The 24834-nt window shown below is 65.2% G+C and overlaps 1 protein-coding gene across 3 annotated transcripts in view; it reads right to left on the reverse strand.

The window, feature by feature from the left end:
• Window positions 1-5260: 5260 nt before the first annotated feature.
• The window catches only part of MGLL (monoglyceride lipase), an 89526-nt gene continuing 69952 nt past the window's right edge, over window positions 5261-24834 (reverse strand). For 2 of the 3 annotated variants that reach the window (XM_052641681.1, XM_052641673.1), the window contains exons 6-8: window positions 17764-17853; window positions 9024-9239; window positions 5261-7389 (exon numbers count right to left, since the gene is read on the reverse strand). In XM_052641681.1, the coding sequence (XP_052497641.1) occupies window positions 7264-7389; window positions 9024-9239; window positions 17764-17853 (432 nt within the window). In that variant the 3' untranslated portion in view covers window positions 5261-7263. The remainder of the gene's footprint in view (window positions 7390-9023; window positions 9240-17763; window positions 17854-24834) is intronic. The other variant, XM_052641689.1, reaches the window with a different exon arrangement.

A 24834-nucleotide genomic window follows, 5' to 3' on the forward strand; every position in this document is an offset into this window, starting at 1 on the left:
TTGATTACCCAGGTTTTTGGTGCTCCTAAGTTCTGTGCCTAAGGCAAGAGCTTCACTTGCCTCACCCTAGTTCTCGCCCTAACCCCAGAATAGTTTTTGCCCTTCTATAATAGCCTTCCCACCCGCAGGAACGAAGGCTCTGGATGTGTGCTTTGTTCCACCTGGAAAACTGCCTAGCCTTCAGGGCCGGGTCTCCCTGCAGCAGGCTGAGGAGGGGCTGGGGGCGGCAGAAAGCTGGGCGTGCAGTCCCAGTGCTGGGGCCGCCCGCCTTCCTGGAGCAGAAGTTCTGAGGGCATCAGCGGCTCTCAGCTGGGAAAGGTCTGAGCCGCAGCCTTAGGTGGGGACTGATGAGGAAGAAGCTTCTGGAAGCCAGGCTGCGCGTCCCATTGGGACCTGTGCCGCGGCAGCTGGGCCCTGGGCTAGAGCTGCAGCACCTGTCATTAGGGTGTGTGCGCGGCGGCGCCGCCAGCCCCCGACCCCAACGCTGGTTTGCGTCCCGGGGTCCTGAGGGGCCCCTGCAGGAGTGGGGTCCACCCACTGAGTCTCACCGTGCCCTTGCTGTGTGTTGGGGGGGTGGCGCCACCAGCCCCCCACGCTGGTGTGCGTCCTGAGGGGCCCCGGGATGTGGGCTCAGCCCACAGCCTCGGCGGGAACTCTTCCTGAAGGCGGAACACGCGCAGCTGGGCACGTGGCTCAGCCCTCTCCATCTGTGGGGTCTCGGACCCTTGTGTGCTCTTCCCGAGGCCTCTCAGTCTCTGCAGCAGCTGCCGGGCGGGCTCTGAGGGTCTCTCCTGGCACCTCAGCCCCACTCGGGGCCCTGCCTCGCCCCCCACCTGCTCACCTGCGTGTCGGCCTCTGCGGGTGGGTGCAGCCCGGGTCTCCCTCCCGCAGAGCCTCAGGCGCACGCCTGGCTTCTCCCCCAGCTCCCCTGCCCTCAGCTGCGGCCAGGCCCGCAGGGGACGGCTCTGGTTTAGAGCCTGCAAAGCCCCCTTTCCTCTCTGCTCTCCCTGCCGGCCGGGAGTACGCCTTGGCAGGAGCAGGAGCTGGCACCTTGGTCCACGGGCAGGAAGCCCCGCACTTCAGGCAGGGCCGTGAGGGCAGGGGAGACAGGTGCGGCTGCCCCCAGCCTGCCCCCTCGGGGGCTGCGTCGGCCCCGGGCTCCAGACGCTCCAGCCAGGGCCGTGGGCGCCGCCCAGCGGCTGGTCTTGGCGTTGCAGCCCCTGGCTGCACCGCCTCACACACCGTCCTGGGGGCTGCTGCCGCGACCTCGGCCCGGCCCCTCCGGCGCCCACTCTGTTCTCGCCTGGTGCTCCATCGGCTTTTCCTGCCCTGCTGCCCTTGGGCAAGCCGTGCCACCCCACCCGGTTCTGGGAGCAGCCCCCATGACCACGGGGCACAGGCCACGTGATAGCCCTTGGCAGGTGCGTCCGTGGGGTGGGGACAGCCCAGGAAGACTCCCCACGACCCACACCCCAGGGAAGCATTTCCGTATGCTGAACAGGGATTAGTGGCCACAGCATCTCCCAGAGTAGCCAGGCCTGAAGCCAGTGCAGGTCGCCGCACCGAAGGAAAGTAAGCAAGCGACGGGAGCAGAGCCGCGGGTACGGGCCTCCTGCCTCAGCCCTGACTGCCGAATGGAAGGGCGACCCGCTCCATCACGCTCAGGGGAGCGGGTCGGCTGTCCTTCAGGTCTACGTGCCACGCGGGGGTGGGGGGGCCTCTGCCCGGGGGCAAGGCCAGCTCTGGACCCCCACGGGACCTGCCCCACGGCGAGAACGGCATCAGACGTCTCAGGAGAACATGAAAGGCTGCAGCGTGGAGACGGCCTGGGCCCACCTCCTCCCACGAGCACGCCGGCCGTCGGCGGAGAAGACCAAAGCCTCCCTGCGATGACCTACCACTGACGACATGAAGAAGGAACCACAGCGAGACGGCGGAGCCCCCCACCCTGGGGGGAGGTGACGCTGCAGAGCGTCCCCCGGGAGTGAGCGCTGGGCGCCCACCCTGCGCCCCATGCGGGGGTGTGACCCTGGGGCCCCCGGAGCATGTGGCTGTGAAGGCGTGAGGCAGAGACCGACAGACTCACGCTGACACGGCCGCACAGAACCTCACGCAGGCCGAGCCGGGCAGGAGCCTGGGCGGGACCTACCTGCTGCCCGCGGAGTGTCTCCTGGAGAGACAGGCGGCTGGGGCTCGCCTGGACACTGGCCCCGTGAACACGGCCACTGGGCTGAGATCCAGGCCCGTCAGACCCAGAACCTGGAGACTCAGTCACACAGCCCCGGGGCGGGGTCACAGCCCCAGCCGGCAGCAGACAGGCCGCCTTGAGACCCCTCTGAACCCCTCCTGGTGGACATGGCCCTGCCCACCAGACGGCCAGGACGCAGCACCGTCCACCCATGGGGCTGGGCGGGCTGCCCTCCAGGGAGGCTGCTAGGCCAGCCTCGCCCACCAGAGGGGGACACGGACACAGAAAGCAGGGTCTAAACTGGACAGCTCCATGTGAAAGAAATCAGAACATCCTCTACCACCACACACACACAGACAAACTCAGTGGATTAAAGACCTGCCTATAAGGCTGGTAACTGTGAAACTGCTAGAGGGAAGCAGGCAGAACTCCCTCTCACAGGAACCACAGCAGCATCTTCTTGGATCCATTTCCTGGAGTAATGAAAATAAAAATAAACGGGACTTTCTTTTGCACAGAAAAGAAAGCCGTAACAGGAACAGGCAACCCACAGAATGGGAGGAAAGACTTGCAAGCAATATGACTGGCAGGGGATCAGTCTCCAAACTGCACAAGCGGCTCCCATAGCTCAGTGTCAGAACAACAAACAATCATGAAAAATGGGCAGGAGATCTACGCAGACATTTCCCCAACGAAGACAGACAGACAGACAGACATGCAAGAGGCACGGGAGAAGCTGCTCAGCATCACGGCTATTAGAGATGCGAATCAGAGCTGCAGGGAGGCGTCACCTCACACTCGCCAGGATGGCCGTCATCAGAAAGTCCAGAAACGGTAAACGCTGGAGAGAGGGGAGAAAGGGAGCCCACCTCTACTGCTGGTGGAAATGTAAACTGGTGCAGCCACTCCAGAGAACAGTATGAAAGTTCCTTAAAAAACCAACCGTAGAGTTACCGTATGACTCGGCAGTCCCACTCTTGGGCACCATCTAGAGAAAACCACAGTCTGAAACGTGCAGCCCAGGCTTCACAGCGGCACTGCTAACAACAGCCAAGGCTAGAAACGAGGCGTCAGCCGAGGAGCGGGCGCAGACGACGCGCACACGCGTTCTGCCGCGGAGAGCGGCTCAGCCGAAAGCACCACGCCGTCTGCAGCAACACGGGTGGGCGTGGAGACTGCCAGGTAACACAAAGACACCAGTCACCTCTGCGTGAAATCTTTAAAAAGTGATACAGACGGACAAAATAGAGACTCAGGTTTAAAAGACAAGGTTACCAACAGGGAGCGCGGGGAGGGATAGACGGGGGGTGGGATGAACAGATACATGACTCACACAACAGCCAACAAGGACCTCGTGGTGCTGCTCAGAACTCGGTAATAACCTGCACAGCAAAGGGGTCCGAGGAAGCAAGGGCGTCTGCAGGTGTGAGACCGGATCACTCGGCTGCGCCCCTGAAGCGCAGCCCTGAATCGGTTACGTGCTGTGCTGCCGTCTCAGCCGTGTCCGACTCTGCAACCCCACGGACTGTAGCCCACCGGACTCCTCTGTCCAGGGGATTCCCCTGGCAAGAATACTGGCGTGGGTAGCCATGCCCTTCTCCAGGGGATCTTCCCGATCCAGGGATCGAACCCACATCTCTTAGGTCTCCTGAACTGGCAGGTGGGTTCTTCACCACTAGCGCCGCCTGGGAAGCCAAAACACCGTCAGTTCAGTTGCTCAGCCGTGTCCGACTCTGCGACCCCGAGGACTGCAGAGGCGGGCACGACTGAGCGGCTGAACTCATAGAGTTTTTGGCAAAAGCTATGTTCCCACATAAAATAAAAATCACAAAAAGGAAACCATAGTCCCACACCCCCAGACCTGGCCCACCCAGAGCAGAGCAGACCCAGATGCCCCCCCCAACTCCCAGGACCAGCTGGGCCCCAGCCCTGCACACTAGCAGCCAACGCAAGCTTCAGGATCCCCCAGGCCTCCCACGTGTCAGGAGCCGCGCCCCCCCCACCAGTGGTCCCCCACTCCAGGACCAGCTTCGCCTGCCTGTAGGGGGCATCACCACCCCAGGCCTGGCTTCCCCACCAGGGGGTGGGCGCAGCCCAGACTTCTGGGCCGACTCTGCCCCCAGTGAGCTGGCACTAGCCGGGGGCCCTAGGATTCTGGAAGCGGACGCCACGTGACCAGATCCCGCTCGCCAGCAGCATCGACAGGGCAGGGGCCAGGCCACCCGCCAGCCCACCAGAGCCCCCATCAGCGCCCAGGGAGAGGGGACGCCCAGGACGCTCCCACCTCACCCAGGTCAAGAGATGGAAAACAGAGCACCCGACAGGAGGAGCCGGCAGAGGAGCACGCCCCAGACGAGCAGGACAGACCCCAGCAGCAGACCCGAGTGATGCGGGACGGGCCGCCCGCCGCAGGAGTTCAGAGTGGTGACTGCGGGTGGCCCGGGACTCGGGGCAGAGAGATGCGCAGGGCGGTTGAGACTTTCAGGACAGCAGCAGCGCAGTAAACCCAGGGCCCTTGGAGGGACGGCCTTGGGTGGGGGCGCGGGTGTCCGCCATGAAGTGGGCCTGCACCCATGACCCCAACACCGGGTTCCGGCCCAGACAGCGCCTCTCCCCAGCTCTCAGCAATACTGGCCCTGGACCCGGGGATCAGACCGTTATGAAGACCCAGTTCATGCAGCTCAGTTCCAGAGGGCACAGGGCTCTGAGGGTCCCCCGAAGGCTGGCCGTGGGCCGACAGGCTTGGAGGGTTGGGGCCGGAAAAGCCACAGTCTGAGTCCCCGGACACTCACCCTGGCCGCCCTGCGGGACAGGAGGTGGGCGGGGACAGCCTAGGGCTGGAGGGAGCCGGTCGGCAGGACACGCCTGGGGCTCGGGGGACGGGATGCAGGCAGACGTGCAGATCGCTGCCTCAGCCGCGGGGGAGCTGGGGTGGGCGAGGCAGTGGGACAGCCCCAGGTCGGGGGGCCAGGCCGTCTTCCTAACCCGTCAGGAGTCGGGGGCCCACAGAGCATGGTCAGCCAGGAGGCCGCCCGGAGTCGATCAAACAGACAGGCAGACGACAGCGTCAGAAACCGTGGTTTATTAGGGTTAGCTGTGTGGTCCTGCACTATCTGTTACCCGACACACAGGGCCTCACTGACAGCAGACGGGGAGGGAGGAGGCAGCTGAGCCGTGGGGATGACAGCAAGCCAGGAAACTGTGGAGTCGCTGTGGTCCTATGGGGGGTGTCAGTGGTCGGTGAGGGGGGCGGGGGCCTGCGGGGTGTCTGAGCACCAGGGCCGAGGGGGCGCCAGGGTCAGCACCCTGTCCCCACCAAGAGCGGGCCCAGGGGGCCGGGACCCCCAGTGGCTGCGGGCAGCATCTCCTGGAAAGCCCGTCCGCACAGAACCACTTCCTGTGGCCCAGGCGGCCTGAGTGACGGGTCCACACGGGCTCGGCCGCCCGCCTCTCCCTGGCCTCGGTGCTCCGCCCGCCTCAGGGCCAGGCCTGTGCACACCTGGCTCCCCTGCACCGCCGAGGGCCGGGCGGGCACGGCCCAGGGGTTCCGGGTTCACCATGGCAGGCGACTGACTGAGCACTCGCTGGTACTGCCAGGACGGGGCCCCAGACACAGCCATCTGCACCCTGACCATGGAGGGCGTGCCCCGGCCCACCCCGGTGAGGAAAACAGTCCCGGATCCGAGGAACATCTTTCAAATGGGGCGATTCTTTGACCAGATCGCTGAAGACGGCTGAATGTGCACCTCTGAAAGCTTTCAAAGAACATAAGTCCATGCGTTGAAAGAGTCCTGGTCAGACCACGTGCCTGCCCGGCATTCGGCGTGGGAAGCGGCCCGCCGTGGTGACACGCTTCCGCATGAGGCGCAGCGGTGGCCGGGTGTGGGCTGGTGCGTGGCGTCTATACGGCTCCTTGGTGCAGGAGGGCAGCAGGCGGAGCCCCCGGGCGTCTTCTACATTTTTTTTCCTCCTCCAAAGAGAAACAGGGCGACGAAGCCACTCTCCGTGGGGACCTGGCCAGTACCCCCCTGAGCCCACGGGGCTCCTTCACTGGGGGGCCCGCTCTGGCTCAGCGTGCGGTGGGGGGCCCTGGAATGGAGGCGGGGGACCTCCCCAGAAGAGCGGGGCGCAGCGGGGCAGCAGCTCCCAACACTGGAGAATTGGGGCGAGCCCCACCCAGCCCTACGTCCAGGGGCCGCGCCTTCCCCTCCTGGGGCGCAGTGCCCCCACCACGCTCACACGGACACTGAAAGCACCCCCTTGGCAGCAGGGCCCCGATTACCACACCGGCCAGAACAGGGAGGGGTGGGGGGCACGGGCGGGGCACCAGTGAGGGGCGGCTGTGGGGGCCCCAATCACCCTTCCTGTTGGGGCCTCAGGCAGGGCACGACCTGGGACCGGCTCCGGCCCCTGGAAGTGGCTCCACCGTCAAGACCCCTGCTTCCCACCTACGGTCTCCCCGTCTGAACAGACGTCCAGCACAGTGGCCCTCCGAGCGTCGGGTAAGCAGTCGGAGCAGCAGCCGCCCCCACGCACCCAGGAGGGGCGTGGGGGGGCCCCCTTCCCACACCCAGGCCCCCGGCCCCCGGCCCAGCCCAGCCCCCAGGGCTCACAGAGCCGACGCAGGCCAGTGTAGGCCCACGGGCACTTCCCAGCCTCTGCAGGCACGCAAGTCAGCCTGGGCAGTGGACCCGCCCCGCGTCCCATGGCCAGAGGGGCACAGGCAGGGTGCGGGGTGGCGGGAGGGCACCCTCCAGTTATTGCTGGGGTTGGGGGGGGTGGTCCTGGGACCCTGCAGGGCAGGAGAGGCGGGGCAGGGCTCCGTGTGGCCTCAGGCCTTCCAGCACGTTCTCTGGAAAGTGCCGTGAGCTCCAGTTTTTGCATAAAGCGTCCACCGTTTAAGGCAGATCCTGTGGTGGACAGCCTGACAGGTGACAAGACTGACTGAGTCAGCTGTGCTAGGGGTTTCTCCAATCTGTGGGGGGTGTGTGTGTGTCTCAGCCACGTCTGAGAAGCCAGCCCCTGCCCTTCCTCTGCCCGCCTGCTGACAGTGGCCCCACAGCTGGCCGGGGGGCTCAGGGCGGGCACCCTGCTCCCGCCACCGCTGTCCTTTGCGAGACCCACGTGTTTATCTCCCGGAAGACGGAGCTGGTCACCTCGGGAAGCTCTTTGTGGAGGACGTGGTAGGCACCTTCGTAAATCTGCAACCAGGAGAGATGGGCGGTCAGGGCCACAGCGGGTGGCGAGGACCCCAGAGAGGACCCCTGCCCTGCGCCAGGGCTGGTCAGCGGGCAGCCGGCAGACGGACGCCCCTCCTCGGTCGCAGGCCCTTTCCTTAAACACCGTCCCCCCGCCACCCCGCCCTGTCTGTGCTCGTCTCCCCGCGGGACCCCAGCCTCCCCCACGCGGTGGTCCTGGCAGCACGCGGCACCCCGAGCTGCAGGTTGGTGTGGCCGCGGGATGGGGGGGCTCTGGCCTCCTCCCTTCACGGCCCCCCAGAACCCCGTGCAGGCCCCAGGCTGTAGGAGCCGCCCGTGGTCGACGCCTCAGAATCTCCATCTCCAGTCCCACCTCCTTCCGGACTCTCCGCGTGTGTAACCAGCCGCCTCCTTGCCATCCCCGGCAATTTCTAACAGGCGCCTCCAAATTCCTTTCGCTGACCGCGCTAAAATCACGTGACAGGAAACTGACCACCGTGACCGCCGCTGCGTGTGCGGCTGGGGGCGCGCGGCGTCCTAGGCGGCTCTGCAGCGTGCTCGTGACAGCTAAAGCCTGGCCCCGCCACACGCCCGCTCCATGCCCTGCTCCCTGCCCCTGGAGACAGCACGTTACTTTCTCCCCCTTCTTTCTCCTGGCCAAGCTACATGGCTTACAAGCTCTCAGCTCTGCGACCAGGGCCCCGGCAGTTGAAAGCACCGAGTCCCAACCACAGGGCCACAGCGGATTCCCTCTGCCGTCTACCGCGATGACTTTCGTCAGCTCTGCTCGTTTCCTGGGGGTGGAACGGCACACACCCTGCGCTCTTGTGAGCGGCTCGTTTCACTGAGCACAGCCCTCCTCCAGGCGCGTCCATGCACGTGGCACCAGGAAGCTATCAGAAACCCCCCCCACCCCCACCCGCCCGCTTTCCGAGGCTGAGTAACGTTCCGCTGTTGGGATGGACCCCACTGGGCTCTTCGGGGCTGCTGTGAGCACGGGGTGTAGACCTCTGAGCCCCCGCTTTCAGTCCTCCGTCCCGGTTTCAGGAGCGTCAGAATAGGACTTGCGGTCCCCAGGGCCGCCTCCCCCAGATACCATCTCCTTCCAGCCCGCCCCCATCCCAGGCTCATCTGAGTCCCCCTCTGCCCGCCGGCTGGCCAGGGCCGACCCTCGGAGCAGAGCTGGGGAGGGGGTGGGTGGGCAGAGGACTCAGGGCAGAGCAGAGCTACAACCCCGGCCCCCGCAGCAGGCGCGGCACCGCAGGGACCGCCGGTGTGCCCGTGGCCAAGCGGGCAGCCCCAGATCGGGCACCCATGTGGCCGTGCCCGAGGGGAGGGTGCCAGGGTTGGGAGCCACACACACATGAGCCCCCTTCAGACTTGGCCACCACTCAGTGCGGACACAGCCTGTGGGTCCGCTCTCTCCCCGTCCCTGCAGCCAGCCAGCTTCCTGGTCTAGAGGGAAGACACTCGGGGGGCTTCCCCACCGGAAACGACGCTTTTCCGTCCTGTTGGGCCTGACACGCGGGCGCTCCCCGGGGAGTGAACGGCCAGCTGACGCCTCACCAGCACCCGGGACGCGCCTCCCGAGGGCAGGACCCCGGCCTTCCTGATGCGGGGCGGCGGCAGCTGCTCACCTTGAGTGTCTTGTCCTGGCTCTTGGCCGACTCCATGAGCAGGTAGGCGCCTCTGCTGTCGCAGAGGCGGTCGGCGGAGCCCTGCAGCAGCAGGAAAGGCAGCGTCAGCTTGGGCAGCGCCCGCTCCACCCGCGACACCGCGTTGAGCAGCTGGATGCCGAAGCAGACTTTGAGCCCCGCCCGGCAGACCAGGGGGTCCGAGTTGTAGCTGTCCACCTGCGGGGAGAGGGGTGTCCGTCAGACCCCGGGGAGCCGCCCCCCGCACGGACCCGGGCGCCTCGGCTTCCTGCCAGCCAGCCCCTCACCCTCCCTCCCACGCCCAGGGCCCCCAGACAGGCTCAGCCTCAGTCTGCGCCCCTTCCCGTGAGCGCGGCGTAGGCTGGCGTCGACGGTTTCACGTGGCGACGATACAGCGGTTGGCGCGGGGGTTGGCGCGGGTCCACGTATGAGTCTCCCCTGACACAGGGTCGCCAGGGTTAACCCGCTGAGTCGCTAGGGGTCAGTCAGTGCAGGGACGGGGGCCCGAGGAGGCTTTGGGCTTCATGCAGCAGCCACCTGCCGTCCCGAGAGGCTGGTCCACTGCCCTGTGTACCCAAGGCCACGGCCGCCCCTGTGCCAGACATGCCGGGCAGCCAGGTCCACCCTCCTGAGCCATCCGCCTTTCAGGACCCCCTCTGACACTGGCTCTGCCTGCAGCTCGGGATCTGAGCCAGCCCTGGGGGTCTCCCTGGCCCTGCCCTTGTCTCTGGTGTCACTCCACCCACCCCCGAGGGGACAGCGAGGGGCCTGCTCGCTGGAGCAGAGACAGGGCAGGTGTCTCAGACCGCATCCTGCCTGAGTGGCTTGGTGCCTGCCCACTGACCAGCCGCCAAGCCCCTTGGGGACATGGCTCTGGGTTAACTGCTCGGACAGCCCAAGTGGCTTCCTGCCCCGGGCCCTTTTCCCACCCTTGGGGCACAGAGGCCCTGTGCACACGCTGACGGGCCCCGTGCACACGCTGACCGGCCCCGTGTACAGGCTGACAGGCCCCGTGTACACACTGACGGGTTGAGACCTGGGTGTCGGGGGGAGGGCAGGCCGGGCGGGCGGAGGGGGCGGCCAGGAGGGCAGGGCAGAGCCCACACTCCTGCACAGGGCAACAGGCTCAGGGGACCAAGCCCCCTCAGGTAGCCAGCCTACCCAATGCTGGCAGCCTCTGCTTTCTGAGGTCTTCCTAGACCTGCCCGAGGTTCAGTGTCCTGCACCCCGGACAGGAGGCAGACGGGGCCTCCCCCGCCAAGGCCAGGCCCGCAGCACCTGAGCAGCCAGCACCCACCCTGACCCCAGAGAGGCCTTCCTGGGCGACCACGTCTCCGTGACCCTCTTCCAGTAACCATCAGAGTGGACAGGCCTCGAGGGGGAGTTACAGAGCAGCAGCACGGGGTCTCTGAGGGGTCAGCCCGGCCCGCGCACGCAGGCGTCCTGGCCGCCATAACCCTGTGGTCCTGCAGGAGGGAACGCGGGCAGCGGCGCACGGACCCTGCCTGACTTCTCAGAAAGTGAAGGTCGCTCAGTTACGTCCCACTCTCTGCGGCCCCGTGGACCATACAGTCAGTCCACGGAATTCTCCAGGTCAGAACCCCGGAGTGGGTAGCCTTTCCCTCCTCCAGGGCATCTTCCTGACCCAGGAATGGAACCGGGGTCTCCTGCATTGCAGGCAGCTGAGCCACCAGGGAAGCCCAAGAATCCTGGAGTGGGTAGCCTTTCCCTTCTCCAGGGCATCTTCCTGACCCAGGAATGGAACCGGGGTCTCCTACATTGCAGGTGGAATCTTTACCAGCTGAGCTGTCAGGGAAGCGCAGAGCCTCTCTGGGGCTCAGAGATGTTCCTGCCAGAGTCGCAGGGGGCGGGGGCAGGGGGCAGGGAGTGGGGAACACGGGGAGGGGAGGGGGTGAGCAGACCTCTATGCAGGGCACCGGCTGAGCCAGGCCCCCGTGGTCACCCCTGCGCAGAGGTCTGTGCCAAGAGAGGCTCCTCCTGCGGCTCGAGGCTTATTTGTAAGGCACTGGCAGACCCTCAGCTGCTGGAAACAGACGAGTCTTTTGTGGGGATAAGCCGTGCGCGGGGACGAGACGCAGAGCAGGACCGGCCTGCAGGGAAGTGACAGCCAGGTCCGCAGGGGCGGCGGGGGAGGCTGGGCCTGTCTGCAGCCCTGGTTGTGATGATTCAACGCCTCAGCGTGGCCAAGGCCCCCAGGCCTCCCGGCCTCCTGGCCTCCCAGCCGCGTGGGCAGAAGCCACAAAGGCCACAGGAGCAGGGCGCGATCCTCAACGCAGGCACGCCGGAAACGTTGGGTGGCGGGGGTGGGTGCCTGGAGCGGAGCCCCCTGCAGCTGTGAGTGGGAGCAAGGCCAGCCCCACCTCGGCCCCCCGGGTGCCCGGAACTCGCCATATGGCCGGCCAGCGTGCATGCCAACCAGCCAGGAGGCGCTTGGAGCGCGTCCTGGTGCAGCGACAACACAGGCTGGGTTCTGGAAGGCAGACCGCCTGGCACAGGACGGGGCGCTCCCGGCGGAAGAGCCGGAGGGGGCTGGGGCCCTGCGGTGAGCAGTCAGAGGCTCCTCCTCCGCGCCTTCCCCACCAGCGGCCTTGGCCGGACAACCGCGTGGAACATCCATGGCTCTCCTGAGTGGGAGGGGCTCACGGCGTTCTGGGGAAGCCGCGGTGGAGGCTGGATGCTCAGTACTTCGACGGGGTCGAAATGTGAGGAGAACGGAGAAGAGGCTGAGCGGTGGCTGCTGTTTCCAGGTTGCAGGGCCAGGAGCTCCGAGGTGAGAGTGGTTGAGTCACTCCAGTCCTGTCTGACTCTGCGACCCCGGGACGGTAGCCCGCCAGGCTCCTCTGTCCGTGGGATTCCCCAGGCACGGTTAGAGGGGTTGGGTTGCCATCTCCTCCACCGGGGACCTTCCTGACCCAGGGATTGAACCTGCGTCTGCTGTACCGGCAGCTGGATTCTTCACCACAAAGCCCGACACAGGTTTAGCTGCGAGTCCCTGAGGAAGGGACTTGGCCTCTCTGGGCTGAAGTTTCGTGAGACGGACGTTCTGGAGCTGTGGCAAGAAGCAGGGCAACAAGACAGCGCCGCGGGCGGTGCTGAGACCACGCCAGGGGGCCCTGCCTTTCCTCCCGCGCCGGGGCCTGTGTGCGCCTGCGGGTCCCAGGCTGTCAAGTGCGGGTGGGGGGTCATGCCGCCCATCCTGGCTGCCGCAGTGAACCCCTGAGATGGGAGCCCGCCAGGGAGCCTGCGTCCGCGCCAGCCTGCAGCCGCTCCGCGAGTCCCGCTTCAGTAAGCCCGACGGGCCCTCAGTGCCGGGCCTCGGGCCTCAGGGCTGCCGGGCTGCAGGGGAGACGTCCTACGGAGGGCGAGCCTCAGCCGACTTGGGCCCTCGAGGTGTCTGCTCCGCCCGTTTCCGCTCCCCCGCCCCTCGGCGCTGCTATTTTTAAAGCTCGGCAGAATGTGGAAAGGGCAGCTCCCAGCGCCCGCTGGCAGGAGCTAATCCTCTCTGCCCACTACCGTAATCCAGCCGGAGCCCAGGCTCCGAGTCTGCCCAGCAGGGAACCTGAGCGGTGTTTCCGGAGCGCTCCCCCGTGGACACATGGCGCTGTGCGACCGTGGACGGGGACGCGGCGGCGGGCGCGCGGGGAAGCCCGCCCGCGAGGCAGTCACCCAGACGCTTCCGTTCGGTGTAAGGCCGTCGGGGACGTGTTCGTGATTTTACAAGGAGACAGAAGCTCTGAAATCTGCTCCTTTCAAACAGAGTGCTTGGAATCATCTCGCGATCTTTTTCTCCTCCTCTTTTGCCCGGGTACTCTCAGCTCTCAGAAGGCCGAGGTCCGCGCCCCGCCCCGCCCCGCCCCGCCCCTTCCCTCGCCCCGCCCCGCCCCTTCCCTCGCCCCGCCCCGCCCCTTCCCTCGCCCCGCCCCGCCCCTTCCCTCGCCCCGCCCCGCCCCTTCCCTCGCCCCGCCCCGCCCCGCCCCGCCCCTTCCCTCGCCCCGCCCCGCCCCTTCCCTCGCCCCGCCCCGCCCCGCCCCGCGCCCCGCCCCGCCCCGCCCCGCCCCGCCCCTTCCCTCGCCCCGCCCCGCCCCTTCCCTCGCCCCGCCCCGCCCCTTCCCGCGCCCCGCCCCGCCCCTTCCCTCGCCCCGCCCCGCCCCGCCCCGCCCCGCCCCTTCCCTCGCCCCGCCCCGCCCCTTCCCGCGCCCCGCCCCGCCCCTTCCCGCGCCCCGCCCCGCCCCTTCCCTCGCCCGCCCCGCCCCTTCCCTCGCCCCGCCCCGCCCCGCCCCTTCCCTTCCCTCGCCCCGCCCCTTCCCTTCCCTCGCCCCGCCCCTTCCCTTCCCTCGCCCCGCCCCGCCCCGCCCCGCCCCTTCCCTCGCCCCGCCCCGCCCCGCCCCGCCCCGCCCCGCGCCCCGCCCCGCGCCCGCCCCGCCCCCGCCCCTCGCCCCCGCCCCACCCCTCCCCTCCCCCCGCCCCCGGCCCGCCCCGCCCCTGCCCCGCCCCGCCCACGCCCCTCCCCCGCCCTCCCCCGCCCCGCCCCCCGCCCCGCCCCCCGCCCCGCCCCTCCCCTCCCCCCCGCCCCCGCCCCCGCCGCCCAGCACAGCTGCTGCAGTTGCGGCTGTTCCTTCTCTCAGTCGTGTCCGACTCTGCAGCCCCATGGACTGCAGCACGCCAGGCCTCCCTGTCCTTCACCAAATCCCGGAGTTTACCCAAACTCATGTCCATAGAGTCAGTGATGCCATCCAACCAGCTCATCCTCTGTCGTCCCCTTCTCCTCCCACCTTCGATCTTTCCCAGCATCAGGGAGGGTCTTTTCCAATGAGTTGGCTCTGCATCAGGTGGCCAAAGTATTGGAGTTTCAGCTTCAGCGTCAGTCCCTCCAATGAATATCCAGGGTTGATTTCCTTTAGGTTGGATCTCCTTGCAGTTCAAGGGACTCTCAAGAGTCTTCTCCAGCACCACAGTTCAAAAGCATCAATTCTTCAGCGCTCAGCTTTCTTTATAGTCCAACTCTCACATTCATACATGACCACTGGAAAAACCATACCTTTGACTATACACACCTTGGTTGGTAAAGCAATGTCTCTGCTTTTTAATATGCTGTCTAGGTTGGTCATAGCTTTTCTTCCAAGGAGCAGAGTCTTTTAATTCATGGCTTGTGATGATTTTGGAGTGATTTTGCAATGATTTTGGAGCCCAAAATAAAGTCTCTCACTGTTTCCATTATTTCCCCATCTATTTCCCATGAAGTGATGAATCCGGATGCCGTGATCGTCATTTTTTGAATGTTTAAGCCACGTTTTTCATTCCTCTTTCATCAAGAGCTCTTTAGTTCTTCTTCACTTTCTGCCGAAAGGGTGGTGTCATCTGCATATCTGAGGTTGTTGGTATTTCTCCCAGTAATCCCAGCTTGTGCTTCATCCAGCCCGACATTTCACATGATGTACTCTGCACAGAAGTTAAATAATCAGGGTGATACTATCCAGCCTTGATGCACTCCTTTCTCAATTTTGAACCAGTTCGTTGTTCCACGTCCAGTTCTAACTGTTGCTTCTTGACCTGCACACAGGTTTCTAGGAGGCGGGTAAGGTGGTCTGGTATTCCCACCTCTTGAAGAATTACCCACAGTTAACTGTGATCGACACAGTCCAAGGCTTTAGTATAGTCAATGAAGCAAAAGTGGATGTTTTCCTGGAATTCTCTGTGTACGTACCAGAACTCAGGAAGAAGAAGCAGTGATCCCCAGAAGATACGGAGCCAGACTTGCCTGTGGGGGTCTCTGGCAGAGGCGTGGGTCGGCAGTGGCCTGCCGCGGGGTCGGGGTCACAGGCAGCAGCAGTCCTGAGGAGAGCAGGGGCTCCAGCCCCACCCGTCAGCAGACGGCTGGATTAAAGATTTACCAAGCAAGGGCCTGCTGAAGCTGAAGCTCCAGTACTTTGGCCACCTCATGCGAAGAGTTGACTCATTGGAAAAGACTCTGATGCTGGGAGGGATTGGGGGCAGGAGGAGAAGGGGACGACAGAGGATGAGATGGCTGGATGGCATCACCGACTCGATGGACTTGAGTTTGAGTGAACTCTGGGAGTTGGTGATGGACAGGGAGGCCTGGCGTGCTGCGATTCATGGGGTCGCAAAGAGTCGGACACGACTGAGTGACTGAACTGAACTGAACTGAGCAAGGGCCTGCCCATCAGAGCAAGAGCCAGGTTCCCCCACAGCCAGTCCCTCCCATTGGGAAGCCTGCACAAGCCTCTTACTCGTCTCCATTACAGGGCAGACAGAATGAAAACCACCGTCACAGAAAACTACCCAAACTGATCACATGGACCACAGCCTCGTCTAACTCAGTGAAACTACGAGCCGTGCCGTGTGAGGCCACCCAAGACGGACAGGTCACGGTGGAGAGTTCTGACAAAACGTGGCCCACTGGAGAAGGGAACGGCAAGCCACCTCAGCGTTCTTGCCTTGGGAAGCCCTGAACAGTGTGAAGAGGCTGATGCAGAAATCAGTGGTTTCACTGGAAACCGCACATTTGAAACAGAGTCATCCTTTGGCTGCAGCAGCTGGAGGAGGCCCTGCCCATAGGCCTCACCTCGCAGTGACCCTGCACACGGAGTGGTGGACCCCGGCACCCCCGCCCACCACGCGCACCGCGTGGACCAGGAAGTACAAGTCAGGAGCTCCACGCTCGTAAACCCCAGCTGCAAGGACGTGCCAAGCATAGACTGTGAAATCAGAGGCTCTGTGTCGCAGCTCTGCCCCAACGGGCTTCCAACCTCAGGCGAGGTTTACCCTCCGAGCCTCAGTGTCCTCATCTGTGAAATGGGTTCATGTCGGCCCCGCTCCCGTCAGGACTGGCTCTAATGCCATGCTTCTCACCACACAGGTCTGCCTCTTGGAATGAACATCTTTCTTTACTCAAATATTCTCAACCCTGGTGGGTCAAATGTGGCTCCAAGATGGGGGTTTGGAGGAACTGCTTTTAAAATTAAATTCTGATTCAAATGGGGTGTGGATGACTGGGCGGACTGGCTCCCTCTGGAGTCCCGCACAAGCCAGACTCAGCAACAGTGGGCTCTCGAGGCCGGGGAGCTGGAGCCGTGGCCTGAACATCCCTGCCTGCGTGTCTGGGGTGACTCCCACCCAGCTGAGTGGCTCAGAGGGCCAGGAGGCCACATCCCATCATGCTGCCAGACCCCAAGGAAGCCAGGGCTGACCGGCAGACACGACCCCCCAGCTCAGCATCCTGACGGAAGACGGGAAACTGAGGCAGGAGACGACTCGGCGTCATGCTCCCGTTGTCCAGGGCACTGCCTGTCCACCGGCCGTGAGCCTGCAGGGTCCTGCCCCCCAGACAGAGCTCTCAGGCAGGCGACCCCAGGCAGGCCCTGGGACCTGGGGAGTGCCGGTCTGCCCCTGCGACACGGGCTACTGTGGGTGACTGAGGACGAGACAGCCATCTGGCCTGGAGCTCAAGGGCCCATCCTCGCAGGCTGGGGACGGGGCGCTGGCCCTTCACCAGAGGGGCGGGGGCATGGTGCCCTAACCAGCACCTTTATGGACCGCCCTGGCCTCCACAGGGACCCGTGGACACGGACGCCGGCCTGACTGGCGCCCCCGGTGCACCCTGTAGCTGTCCTCCTCCGCTCTCAGGCCACGAGCTTGGGCAGGGTGACACTGCCCCCTCTCCGGGACAAATAACCAACTGTCCAGGGGTAAGAACCAGCCCTGGGATAGGGCACAGCTTCTGAAAGAGTGACGCAGCCCAGGGACACAACACAAACCAATTAGAATCAAATGGGAGCAAGATGGCAGACAAGACCAGACCTCAATGCTCAACCCACAAGGGCAATGGCCCAGCAGAGGCACCACGATGGCGCCATGGTGAGGAACAGGGAGGGGCGAGTCTCCACCCCTTCCCCAAAAGAGCCGGAGTGGCCCTCCCGCTCATTAGCACACGAAACGCCCCAGCCTGTAAACCCTAACCGCGCCACACTTCGCGGCCGCACTCGCCCTGCGCGATGGCCCACGCTCTGCCTGGGGAGGCTGCTTCTCTCTGTCTGGGTAAATCCACTCCTTACCCCTCACTGGGTCTCCCCTGAACTCTTTCTGTGATGAGACATCAAGACCCTGAGCCTCATGAGGCCTTGGAACCCGGTGCTGTGGGTTTGGGCTGGGTTCGGGTCCCAGCCATGGGACTGACCCCAGCCCGAGGTACACGGTGTCAGAGCTGCTGTTGGAAGGCTCTGCCGCCTGCCCACTGGCTTCTGGTGGCCAGCTTCGCCTCCACTCAGGGCAAGTCTGGTTGGGAATAAGGCCAAACCAAGGGACACACGAGGTAGGGGCAGAGAGACAGTGGTGCTAAGACGCTGAGCCCTGGGTCCAGCCGTGCCTGAACCCTCCCGTTACATTGACCAACAAACCCCTCTTTCTGCTGAAGCCATTCTGAACTGCTGCTGTCCCTCACAAGCCCATGAGACCCGGCTGCCGCACACACAGCCCCACCTGGTCAGGTGCCCCACACACATGGGCACAGCTTAGAGAACCACTGCCACCCCTCCCACCAGACCCTGCAGCTAGACGGCGCCTGACGCAGAGCCTCGGGGGAATGGCTGCAGACAGCCATGGCGAGGCCGACGCCCAGACGCCCCCCAGGCCTGGGCCATGGCCGGCTCCCCCCAGTTGCCCCCAGTTCCTCAGAAAGACTCACCTCTGTCTTATTCCTCGAGAGCACACTGGAGTCGATCCGGCCCAGGGACATGTTCGGCAAGACGAGGTTCAGAACTTTCGCAGCGAAGACCTGGACGCGAGGGGAAGCTACAGTCAGCGCCGTGGGACCCCGGCCCAGCCACCCTGCGGGCTGCCTCAGGCCACTAAGGAGAGGGACACCCAGACGGGGCATCAGCCGGGCCTGATCCCGGCCGGGCAGCCAAGGACCCCTGCTCGCCCCGCCCAGATGGCCTCCTGGGCCTGGCTTTCGGGCTGGGAGGGGGCGGCCGGGCGGGGACGGCAACAGCCATCTGCTTCCCTGCTGCTCCCGATGTGTGCGGCCACCTTCCCAGACCACTCTGGGTGGTGATCTCAAATTTTCTGCAGAGCAGAAGCACCCAGGCACCCGAGCTGAGGCAGGACGCGCCCTGATCAGAAGGCACCGCTTACTGTCTCGGGGCAGAAACCGCCACCAGGCCAGGCGGAGCCGGGGCAGTGGGGGGGCACGGGCCTGTCTCCCGGCGTTTGCGTGCACGGGGGCCTGCGCACCACCAGCCTGTCCCTCAGCTGCCCACGGGGTCACTGTGTGCCAAGGCCCACCACGCAGTAGGCACTTAACACACGCTGCCCCAACGTGATCCGGACTGAGGTCCAGGCCAGCCCCCTCCCCACCCACCCAGAGCTGGTGTTTATCCAGGAGACGCGTGAACCGGCTCTCACGCGTCTGCAGCGCGGCCGGCCGTTTCCGTTTCTGCAGACACCCAGGGAGGAGAGACGCTGTTTCCAAGGCGAGCTGTGAAATGCTGAGATTAGACTCGCTTGGAAAGCGGTGGGCGGTGAGTCCCGGGTCTGGGCAGCCGTCACAGGGCTGACGGGGAGTCTGCCCCTTGGCTACCAGTGACCGCGGGGTGTCGGCATGGTCCCGGGGGCTCCCGTCTTGGGATCTCGACACGAATGCCTTGAGGGAAGGGCTGACCATCATTTAAGAAACGAGGACACAGGCTGAGCGCCACCGCCCGCGGCTGGCTGGACGGGGCAGACAGAGGCTTGGGGTGCGGCCGCCCCCGGTCCCAGTGACCGAGAGGCCTGTGCTCGTCTGCTGTCCCTCCAGCACCCCCACACCCCAAAAGCTCGCTCATTGGCCATCAGGGGCCTCACAACCTCTTGCACAGCTGGGCCCCAGATGGCCGGGGACCCACAGGGGCGACCTCTGACCTCACCACAACCCCACGCTCGGGTCCTTCCTCACGCATGTGGACCGGCGGCCTCCAAGTGCCGGGCGTTCGCCCACCCAGCCCCAAACACCCACGATCCAGCCCACGTCAGGCTCCCGCACCCGTTGAAGCGCTGTGGGTTGGACAGGACCCATCTGGCAGGGTCAGGGGTCAGGCTGGGAGTGGGCCAGCCCCAGGCTCGAGTACAGGCCAGGGAGGGCTTGAATTCTGGAAGGAAGGGACTGGCTGCTTCTGAGCAGACAGGACGGTCTGTGGGCTCCTGGCTGGGGGCTCCTCTGCGAGCCCGACCCCAGGAGCCGAGATCTGTGCCTCCAAAGGCCAGAGTGTGAACGAGGCGGAAACGGAGGTGAAGTGCTCCAGGCGCAGAGAGGGGACACCCCGGGCACCCCGCCTTCACCGGCCCCGCCCCACGGGGGTGGGCTTTCGGGGCGCGCCCCCTCCAGGGACAGTGGCCCAAGGGAGTCATGGGGGAAACGTCACGTGGGGCCCAGAGTCTGCTGAGCGGCTCCGAAGCTTCCTGCTGTTGTTGACGACCCACCACGGCTCCCCGGGGACGCGGGGGGCTGCAGGCTGACTCTGCGTGTGTCCCCGTCACACCTGGGCCCCTGAGAGCCGCGTGTGATGGGACCAGGCCGCCTCCCCCCGCCCCTGCACATCTGACTGCCTTGTCCAGCACGGCCTTTTCTGTCCAGCTGCCCCTTCACTTTCCCTCCCGGGACACCAGGCCGAGTCCTGGCAAGGACTCTGCCGCACAGAGCTCCGGGTCTCCCCACAAGCCCCGAGGTCTCCCCCCAAGCCCTGTTCCTCCCACCTGGCTGCTGCACCGGGCAGCCCCCCGCCATCGGGTCCCTCCCTTCCTGACAGCAGCACGGCTCCACGAGGGGCAGTGTCCCCGACCCCCATGGGCAGGACCAGGAACAGGGCCACACCTGACCAGCACGCTGCTCTTTCCAAGGAGCCCAGGGTGAGAGAGGTGGGCACCACCCAGACCCTGAGCTCTTCTGAACCAGCGGAGTATGTTCCAGCCACGTTTCTAACAAAACTCAATCGAGCAGAGACGAATCTCTGACGGCTTTAAGATCACAGCTAAAAAAAAACCTGGGTGCCTGTTCACCTGCTCCCCACAAAACCAGAGACGGGGAAACGCCGTCTCGCAGGGGAGGTGGGGGAGAAGCTTGGAACCACCGCCCCGCACGCACTCGTTAAGGGTGGGCTTGTTTCTTTAGCCTTTTCATTAGGAAGAAGCAGAGAGAGTGGCTGACTGGTGATCAAGGAAGCTGGGGTTGAGGAAGGGCCCCGAGGTCCAAGGCGAGGAGGGAGGCAGGGGGCTGGAGAGCCCGCAGACCCCAGGCGGGGAGGATCGATTTGTCCAGGTCCCTGCTGCTTGCCGCCATCCTCTGCCCCAGCACCGTCCACCGAGAGAGCCCACGGCCACCGGGAGGAGGGGTGGGGCAGTGGCTCACCCACAGAGAAGCTGGCATCCACGATACAACGGTTCTTACTGTCAACTGGCACACTTCTTCCAAACTTTCTGGAGGATCCTGCGGGCGCATGGAGAGAGCCCCGGATCCCGCTCAGGAAGGAGTGACCCGGCCACAGCCGTGGGAGGAGACTCCCACCCTCATCGTGAGGCCAGTGGGCTAAGGCAGGTCCGTGTAGCCACAGAGCCCCCCCGGGCACCTCAGCACTCGCGGCCCGAGGACAGCCTGGGAGCTGAGACCCCAGCCCTGGAGGAGGAGGCAGCAGAGACTCGGAGCTGGGCAGGCTCGCATCTGACCTCCGGTTCGGAACCCAGAGTCTCTGGTCCTCAGTTTCTGTTTGGAAGGAAAGTTATGACCAACCTAGACAGTATATTAGAAACCAGAGACATCACTTTGGCCACAAAGGTCCGTCTAGTCAAGGCTACGGTTTTTGCAGCGGTCAGGTATGGGTGTGAGAGCTGGACTATAAAGAAAGCTGAGCGCCGAAGAATTGATGCTTTTGAACCGCGGTGTTGGAGAAGACTCTTGAGAGCCCCTTGGACTGCAAGGAGATCCAACCAATCAGTCCTAAAGGAAATCAGTCCTGAATATTCATTGGAAGGACTGATGTTCAAGTTGAAACTCCAATCCTTTGGCCACCTCATGAGAAGAACTGACTCACTGGAAAAGACCCTGATGCTGGGAGGGATTGGGGGCAGGAGGAGAAGGGGACGACCGAGGATGAGATGGCTGGATGGCATCACTGACTCGATGGACATGAGTTTGAGTAAACTCTGGGAGTTGGTGATGGACAGGGAGGCCTGGCGTGCTGTGCTTCATGGGATCGCAAACAGTCGGACACGGCTTAGCGACTCAATAACAACAGAAAAGTGGGGACAACGAGCTGCAGCCTTAGGGGCTGCCAGGAGGCAGCCTGGCGCCCAGACCCTCCAGGGAGAACCCTAATGGCGCCCAGAGGGGCCCCCGTGCGCCTGGGGAGAGTGAGGAAACCCCATGCCACTGAGTGGGGACTCCAGGGGGCAGGGGGAACCCCAGCAGTCTCACTCTCGAAGAGGACCAGGTCCACGCCCGACAAGCGACCAAGCGAGCGAGCGTCCCTGGCCCGCCCCTGGCTGAGGGGCAGGCCCACCCCTTTAAGTGCCAGCGACCTGCACAGGCGCCTTTACTGATTCCACAGGTCCCAACGGCTCTGAAGAGCACTTCGCAGCTTCTGCAGCTGAAAGGCTTAGCACAGGGAGGCGGCCACACAGCTGCTCCACTCCCACAGCGGCGCAGCGGGCTGACCTGGGCGCAGGGGCAGGGCTGGGACAGAGCCCGGAGGCTCCCTGGCGGTGGGGTGGTGAGCGCTCCCCCAGGCGGACAACAGGAAGCCTGTGTGCCTCGGTGGGACCAAGGCCCCAGGTGCACGCGGCGGCCGCTTTCGGGGGCCAGGTCACGACCGAGCCACGCCCCGACTCCCGGCCTAACTGTATCTGGGCTCGATGACCGGCCCTTCCCGCCACCCCTCCCGTGTCCCCTCCAGCCCCCCGGCTCCAGCGCCTTCCGGACCCTGGGGACTAAAAGCAGGAGAGCAACACCCAGATGGGCAGCTGATCCCTGGTGGTTTCGGGGGGAAAGGACGTCCCGCCATGCCCACTGGCCGAGCCAGGGCACGCGCTGACCTCGAGCGAGACTGTAGCCTCATTTCCCATCTGTGAGCCACACACAGGGCAGTGACGGCGGGGGAGTCACTCGGGAGTGTCTGGGACACGTGCACGGCCCCTGGCGCCTCCGGAAGGGGCGTCTGGGGGCACAGGGTGCTCCCGCATCTCCACCCGGGATGCCGGGAACAGCCTCCGGCCAAGGGCAGACAGGGTCACCTGGAGGATCACTCCAGCCCTCACTCGGGGAGCACGTCCTGGGCGACGCCGGGTCGCCCTGCAGCCCCGCCGGCATGTCGTCCCAGGGAGGTCGGGGTGCAGCACAAATTAAGGGGCCGTGGGGGTCCCCGTGTCCCCGGGGCGGATGCGCTGCGGCGTCTCCAGGAAGCGTCCCACTGACCCTGACCCTTGTCCTGGGGCCCAGGCTTGCTGTGTCTATGAACTCCCGCGTCCACCAGGATCTGAGTGCAGGGTTCTCCCCATCTCGTCCCCAGGCTGCACGTACCCTAGCCAGCTGGAAGTGGGGCAGGGACCAGCAGTGCTGGGGCTGGGGGTGGGGGCTGGCACTCTCACGTGGGGGCGGGGCTGGCACTCTCACGTGGGGGCGGGGCTGGCACTCTCACGTGGGGGCGGGGGCGCCAGCCTCCACGAGCCCGTCTGCGCTCGGAGGCCCCGGTGCTTCGTGCTGCTTTGTGAAATGTCTCCATCAGGACATCAGAAACAGAGCAAAACATCAGTCGCTACGCTGCGTCTGACTCTGCGACCCCATGGACTGTGGCCTGCCAGGCTCCTCTGTCCGGGGCATTCCCCAGGCAAGAATGCCGGAGCGGGCAGCTGTGCCCTCTTCCAGGGGAGCTTCCCGACCCAGGGATTGAAGCTGCATCTCCTGCCTTGCAGGCGGGCTCTTCACCGTTTGAGTCGCTGGGGAGACCCGTGGGGAGCCGGCCGCCGTGAACACGCCTCTGGCCTGTCCAGGAGCCGCGCTCTGGGATGGGAGTCACGGGCCAGCACCCAGCTCTGCGCGCTGCACCCTACAGGCTCGGGGCCCAGGGAAGCCCCCTACCCCACAGTCCACCTCGGCCAGAAGAGGAGTCTCTAGGAACCTGTCTCTGGGGTCCTGAAGACTGAACTTCTGGAAACCCAAAGGCCAGGAGGGGAGGCCTCACCAGGGCACCGCAAGCCGCACGCACAGCACACGAAGGACAGACGACACGCCCGCCTGGACGCGTGCCCCTCGGAGACGCACACGCCCGCCGCCCGGCCGCGGCCAACGGGGGAGCTGGGCCTGCGCCCTCCGCCTTGCCCCCCGCCACTGCAGGACCGCTCTCGTGTCCACTGGAGTCACCTAGAGCCCCACGAGCCTGAGATTTCCTTCCGAAGCTGCTCAGGTGAGGCAAGGCGAGAGAGTGACCCCGGGCCCCCACACCCCAGATGCGACGCAGGCTCTGTGGGCCAGCACTGCCCAACCTTCCCTCCCCAGGGCAGCAACAGGCTTCACAGAGGGGAGGGGGCGTCCCTGGGCCTCGGGGGTCAGCACTGCCCAACCTTCCCTCCCCCGGGCAGCAACGGGCTTCACAGAGGGGAGGGGGCGCCCCTGGGCCTCGGGGGCCAGCACTGCCCAACCTTCCCTCCCCAGGGCAGCAACAGGCTTCACAGAGGGGAGGGGGCGCCCCTGGGCCTCGGGGGCCAGCACTGCCCAACCTTCCCTCCCCAGGGCAGCAACGGGCTTCACAGAGGGGAGGGGGCGCCCCTGGGCCTCAGGGGTCAGCACTGCCCAACCTTCCCTCCCCAGGGCAGCAACGGGCTTCACAGAGGGGAGGGGGCGCCCCTGGGCCTCAGGGATCAGGGCTGCCCGACCCCCCCACCCCGGAGCAGCAACGGGCTTCACAGAGGGGAGGGGATGTCCCCCAGGCCTCGGGGCCACGGGAACTCTCATGAATCCTGGTTAACAACTGGGACCTGCGTTCCCCTGCCCACGAGGACATCTATTAGCACCGGCTGGGAGAGGTCCCGACAGAGGCCTTGCCCAGGAGCCCATAGTCCACCGGAGACTGGAGGGGGCACTGGGTGGGCTCCCCGCCGGGCCCTGGCCGCCCCCATCCCCCGCCCCTGTGCCCTTCATCAGAAACCCCCCAGGGTCCTGGGCTCTTTTGGGGTGGGGGGCATGTCCCCTCTGGGGAGACGCCCTTGAGGGGGAGTGGACAGCCCTGAGGGGTGGGGGGTGGACCCGGGGAGCCGAGGGTCCTTTCCAAGCCCCAGAGTCCCGAGCATAACCGCAGCCAGCGACCTCCCCATCCCTGGGGTGAGAGCGGGAGCTGAGGGCACGATTCACACGTGAGCCCGGCACACGCTGTGCAAGCGTGTCAGGAACGGAGCCCACGGGGCGCCGTGGGGGCCCCGCCCGGGACCCGGGTCCTGCTCCACTCTCTTCTCTGACCAGGACCCTCGGGTGGTCCGGCCGCGGGTTACGTGATCACGACCAGGAGCGGAGGGGGCCAGGAGACCAAGCCCGGGAGCCTCGCCTGGGAGTCTGTGAATGAACCCATCCTTCCAGGCAGTCCCGCCTCCGCCAGACTCTGAAATCCACTGGAGTCGATTTCAGCAAGTCAGGGGTGATTCCCTCAGACAGGATAAAACTCAGAGGAGCTGGCTGTCTGGCCCATTTGGAGAACTGAGTAGAGGCGTGTTCTCTGCTTCAGCACTCAGAGAGGCCCTG

This window comes from Budorcas taxicolor, chromosome 1 (assembly GCF_023091745.1).
Source record: "Budorcas taxicolor isolate Tak-1 chromosome 1, Takin1.1, whole genome shotgun sequence".
Lineage (NCBI taxonomy): Eukaryota > Metazoa > Chordata > Mammalia > Artiodactyla > Bovidae > Budorcas > Budorcas taxicolor.